Source organism: Carassius auratus, chromosome 8 (genome assembly GCF_003368295.1).
Source record: "Carassius auratus strain Wakin chromosome 8, ASM336829v1, whole genome shotgun sequence".
NCBI classification, from domain to species: domain Eukaryota; kingdom Metazoa; phylum Chordata; class Actinopteri; order Cypriniformes; family Cyprinidae; genus Carassius; species Carassius auratus.
Genome location: NC_039250.1, coordinates 28,271,350 through 28,277,612, shown reverse-complemented (window position 1 = coordinate 28,277,612; position 6,263 = coordinate 28,271,350). Strand labels below are relative to the sequence as shown.

Genomic DNA, 6,263 nt, shown 5'->3' with positions numbered 1-6,263 from the left:
TAAAGACAGGATTATTGAAAATATGTTATTTGGTTGAGTTAACTGATCCAAATTTTTGTTTAACTTCTGAAGTGGCCTACCACCTGAAAAAAAAATAAAATAAGAACCACTCCTTTGATTGGTAGATAAAAAGCTAGAAGCATTTCACCTAGCACTTACTGCAATAATTACAAGCTGGTTCTGAGAAATTAAAAGAATGAAAAAAAAAAAAAAAAAAAAAAAGCAAAACTTCCTCTCACAAGTCCTTTTCACCAGTAACAGGGCGCATATGGAAGAGCAAAGATCAGAATATCAGACAATGTATGACTTTCACAGAACAAAGCGTCTTTATGCAATCTGCTGTATACAAACAAACTCCACTTGTACAAAATTTAAGTACTGTGAGGTGCATGGCACACATGTTGACGGGCGTGACCAGACGAGAGGCGGGGGAAAAAAATTCAGCAGGGGGAAAGGGTGGGGAGGGCTTAGTGGTGGGGGGGTCAATGACTGTGGGGCTGAGCAAAAGGGGAGGGCACAGCACTCGTGAAAATATATTTAAGCTGCATCCACTGCAGGCCCTCAGTATGAGCAGACATCTGATTCTGAAGTGCAGAGGAGAGAAACCTGGTCGGAGAATATTCTACAGTACTAAACTTCATTCTAAAGAGTTTTTTAAAGATACATTTTTATCCTGTCCCCTCATCTGACAAGTATTCAAGAGAGAAACACAGTCGGGATCGATCAGCGTCTTCCACAAAAGACAGACCACTCAAACTTTCTCCGCACATAATAACGAAAAGTGTGAAGATGACAGCTACATTCTTGACTCTTTTGCTGCTACTCCTAGGTCAAACGATGGCTCAGAGTTCCTTCAAGAGAAACTTGGCAACACCCAAACCAGCAAAACCAGCACAATGCTGTGATGAGGTGCGCTCACTAAAGGTTCAGATGGCAAGTCTGAGCAGCATGCTGGAAGAAATGAGCAAGAAGCAGGACTCTGATCTTATGAAGGTTGTGCGGCAGATGATGGAGTTGGAAAAGCTTAACCAGCAGCATGAGGCCCGGGTCACAGAGGCCGAGAGCAAGTATTCAGAAATCTACAATAAGATCGAAATCATACAGCTGCAGGCCGCCCAATCTGCTCCACAGCAGAGCACTTCAGGTGAGTCTTGACACACTCTCATAACTAAACATGTGCTGGAAAGCTTAGTTTCAAGCACACCCCATGTGTTACTCTACTTTCTGAACTCAGCAGGGTCACAGGCCACATATGCTGGCTGTTGACATACCTTAGAGCATCGATGGATGTCCTGTTAAGTCAGGGGATAGTGTAGACCATCTAAACCAAATGCCCACCTCATGTTCAAGGAAATAGTAATGTAAATATGGTTTAAGTGATTATTCTAGCTATACGTTCCTTGTATTTTTATTTATTAGACATTTTTCTCAAACATTTACATGATTATTTATTGGGTAATTTCGAAAACTCAATCTTTAATAATGTTTTAACATGGAGGAAACAGCCCTCTATCTCTAGAACTAAGACAAAATTTACAGCAAAGTGTATCATACTGTAGAATGTGACGAGAAAATTAGAGGGCAAAATAAAAACGAAGGTTTTTTTTCTTGTTTCATCTAAACAAATTTTAATGCTAGCACATGGAATTCTTCAAACACACACATTTTAATTTAGGGAACCATTAACAAGGAGCTGTGAAATGTCTGGGCAGCAGTTAGAGGTAATCAGTAGGTAATAATCAGTATGTGCAGGAATGTCTGGCTTTACAACAGTTGTCAAGTCACAGCAGGTGATTTGTGATTCCTACTCTGAATCCACAAGAACGATGGAGCATTTTCCCCCAAAACTACTTGACTATTAATCTTTCAAACCAGAAAGAGATGTTAAATGAAGCAGGATGCAAAGCTGTACTTGAATTTCCAATTTAGTCATTTGTCATGCAGTGTTTCCTTTTTCCCACTTCCAACCATGCAAACAGTGAGCCTTTGTTAGGAAAGTGCTAGCTGCACAGACACACATACTGTAGCTTAAAGCACACTGAAATTTCTTCTATTTGTGGTGCCCACTAGGTTGAAATCCCTTGTTTTCCAAAAGCATCTGGCTTTAAAAACCTAAACAAAGAATTATCTCTCCCTTAGATGCAATCTATGATTGTGCATCCCTTTACAACAAGAACTACAAAATTTCCGGAGAGTATAAACTACCAAAAGATGATTTCCTTGGAACACCTGAACTAAATGTAAGTCTGAATATTCAACAAGTCTTCAAACAAGAAGGGTGTTCAATTTGAAAGAAGATATGTCATGAATCCCCAGATGTTTTTGGTTTCTCCAGGTGTATTGTGACATGGAGAACAATGGTGGTGGCTGGACCGTCATTCAGAGACGCAAGATAGGGCTGACAAGTTTCAACCGCGACTGGAAGCAGTACAAGAATGGTTTTGGTACAATCCGTGGTGACTTCTGGCTTGGCAACGAACAAATCTTCCGTCTGACCAGACAGCCAACAGTGCTGAGAATAGAGATGGAGGCAAGTATGCACATAAATGAAAGCAAAGTAGAAATATGTCTCAAAGAAATATGAATCCATAAATATTAAAGGTCAATATCACTTAAAGCAAGCTTTCTTATATGACACAGTCTGTTTTTTTGTTGTTGTTTTTTTTCTATTCTGGTAGGACTGGGAGGGTAAGACACGCTACGCTGAATATGGCTTCTTTACAGTGAGCAACGAGATGAACAGCTACAAGCTTTTCATTGCAAATTACAGTGGAAATGCTGGTGACTCTCTGCGTTACCACAATAATACCAACTTCAGCACTAAAGACAAAGACAATGACAAATGTGTGGACAATTGCGCAGAACTTCGCCAAGGTAAAACAAACACCCACCACACAAAATTCTGTTGTTTTAATGAACTCTTTGACTTAACCTCACTGGGGTTCTTTCAAAGGTGGATACTGGTACAACTGCTGCACTGACTCCAATCTAAATGGTGTGTTACACCGCTATGGGTCACATACCAAGAATTCAGATGGCATCTCTTGGTACGGATGGCATGGACCAAACTACTCATTGAAACGCGTGGAGATGAAAATCCGACCACAGAGCTTTGTACCATAAAGACTTGGCAAAACTCAATTTATGTTCCTGCTCACCACTAAACCTTGGCATCAACGAATACACATAATCTAAAGCTTAAACTGGGCAAACTTTTTCAGGGGGAATGCATTTGTATAACAGAATGATAGGACTGAATATGTGATGAAACGATGTTTGATTGTAAATTGCATTTTATACATGGTATTTATCTCTTAAATATTTTATTTTCTTTAGCTTTTTCTAGAGGATTTTATGCACATGATCACTAAAAGACTAGACAAGACTAAGCAACAAGCTGACAATAAGCCATTCACATAAAATATACAATTACAAACAATTTGACAGTTTAGAGACATTATAGTAAATTCACTGGTACAGAAAATTGAACAGTGTAAAAATTGTTATATTGGATGATTATTAATTGTATATAAAAAAAATAAAAAATCCCTTTCGGTGTTACCTAAAAACTGTGTGTCTGCTTTATTACAAAAAGAACAAAAAGTAATTAGTGGGAGTGACAAACACAAATAAACACAAAATACATACAACATACTAAAATCACATTGCCTCCAACTATAAGTACTAGAAGTGCCATTCAAGAACAGCCACTCTATTTGCTTGACCACTTCATCAAGCAGTTGTTGCCTTGACTGTCGATCACAGAATTAATATGATCTTTGTCAAGATTGATTCATACAACTATTTCCTCCAGGTTATGCAGACAGCATCCATAGACTCCTAACAGACAACCACAAAATGAAAAAGATAACATGAAAAAAAAAAGGGACCAGCAAGGTGAAGATTATTCATAAAAAAAATAACCATAAATATCAAACCATCGCCTGAAAACATAAATAGAATAATTTCTTCCGATAATACACAAAACCTAGATTAACATGAACACACTCTATTTAATTTCAGCTAGTGCAGAATTCTCCGTGCATTTTGGGAGGTCCAGTTAAGGTTATGCTTCCAGGAACTGTATGGCCTTATATGACCTTTCAGTGCATTGGAGGACTTCCTGTGTTCCCAACTGATTGACATAATTTGTTTCTCAAAGCCGTTCTTCATGTCATTTAAGACCCGACATGAAACTCTAAAGCATAGGTGTTTGTCACTCAAGAGTCCCTTCAGAAACAGCCAAGTGAAAAAAATATTTTAGTAAATGTACAAATCTTGTTCAACTGAAAGCACTTAACTTAAATTAAAACACACCAGAACAATAAGCAAATGTATATACTTAAAGTATATAAAATGATTTAATGGCACAAAAGTAAAAAAAAAGGAACCATTAATCATTTGATCACTATTAGTAATAGTTTTAGAGGAAACTGTCATCATGTAATTACCCTCATGTCTTTGCAGACCCTTTTGAGGTTATTTCTTGATCTTGGTATTTTTATTAAGGAACCCCCCCCCCCCTCCCCCCACAAAAAAAGAAAGAAAAAGTCATCAAAAATCACGATAAACTAACAAATCAATCTTTCTCTCTAACTTTCACATCATTTCTGAGCTTCTTTGTTCTTTACCACACAAAAGATTGTTCTTGTTTTATTATGATTGAACACAAACAAAACAAAACAATAACAGAAACAGAAAACAATCAGTACCAGGCCAGAGGACTGGTTAAGTTGAAGTTCCATGAGAAAATGCCTTATTACTAATTCAGAGATGCATTATTTAGACAAAGGGGGAGAACATTCAGTAACAAACACAGACAAACACTGCTCAGAAACATATAGAAAAAGACACAGAAACAACATAAAGCAAAATTTTTTTTTTAATAAATAATAATAATAATAAAATCACCAACAAATGTTTTTCTATTAGGAGGCACTAATTTAATATAAAGCATGTGCATGTGTGACAAAAGAATAAGCACTTAAATAACATGGCACAGAGCCATGCAATGGCCACCTGTGTGCTGTTTAACACAGATATTCTTCATAGTTTGACGAGATAAAGGTTGTAAAGTAGATGTCCCTGGCAATTTATTCTGACCATGAACCGGCAATTACTCTAACCATTTCTGTGTGCAATATGAATTAGCCAGTGAGTGAGTCTCTGTGTGCTGTCTGGGGGATTGGAAGATTCGTAAGATGCATAGTGTAAGGGTTAGACGGGAAGTCTATTTTCCACAATAACAAGCTTTTTGACTAGACAGCTGATCATTATTAATTCCATTCTGAAATGTACTGAGAGTTTACATTTGTGGATAATGCAAAGATAAATCAATTCTACCTATTCTAACTAAATTAGCAGATGCTTTTCAAGCAATGTTTGTGTTTGAGTATTCAGAGTTTTCCAAAAAGATATTAGCTCAATCAAGCAAATTAAAGTCAGTGCTTAAAGTGATTAAAGTGACCTGAGACTAAAAACATCTGTTTAACCACCAATTGACAAAAGGGCACCCATCATAATTTTTTCCAAATTCAAGAAGAAAAATAAGTTCACAGCTAACAAAGGCCTTTGCTAAGACTGAAGTGTGTTGAAGGGAAATACTGGAGAGGTAGAAGCAGCTGGGATGCATTGAAATTATCTTCAAGCACTCCTTAAGTCCTCTGGAATTAAAAACAGGTCCATGGGAGGCCCGAGCCAGATACTGAATAGATTAAAAGAGGAAGAAGTCAAATTAAAAGGTTGGGAAAAAGAAAAGGAAAAAAGGGACTCTGCAAGGCTGCTGTGTAAAATAAAAAGGTGTATGGAAACAATGACGAGAACAGACATCACTTAAACATTAGGATGAGCTCAGAATTGAAGATCAGTCCATCTTAGATTAGTTAAGACTTAGTCAAACATTCCTAACTATATGCTACTCCATAATAAACATGCTGTTCTAGTTTTGTAGAGCAGGTCGGGCCCAAACAGTGACTCAAAAGCAAATGAAATTAGGTTTTGCGTCATGCAATCCACTTGCATTACATGTACTTATAGTTTGATCTGAAGAAAGAGAGTAATATACTTCTAGGAAGACATTAGGGTGGCTAAATGAAAGAATTTTCACTTTTGGGTAGAGTATCCTTTAAAATATGGTTCATGGTTCAGCAGCCTTGACATTATAAACAGCACTGAAGAGCAGACGAGGAGGAAGCACCAGTGCCATTCAACACCATAAATTACACCCTTTTTTAAACTATGCACCATTAGCCATGCTACATTTA

General features: G+C 37.3%; 1 protein-coding gene across 1 annotated transcript; it reads left to right on the top strand.

Annotated features, from left to right (window-relative positions):
* The first annotated feature begins 590 nt into the window (after positions 1 to 590).
* Positions 591 to 3,569, top strand: LOC113107855 (angiopoietin-related protein 7). Its single transcript, XM_026270647.1, has 5 exons — positions 591 to 1,144; positions 2,140 to 2,240; positions 2,336 to 2,530; positions 2,679 to 2,874; positions 2,954 to 3,569. The coding sequence occupies exons 1-5, from the start codon at positions 790 to 792 to the stop codon at positions 3,121 to 3,123; spliced, it is 1,017 nt and encodes a 338-aa protein (XP_026126432.1). The 5' UTR covers positions 591 to 789; the 3' UTR covers positions 3,124 to 3,569.
* Positions 3,570 to 6,263: the final 2,694 nt, after the last annotated feature.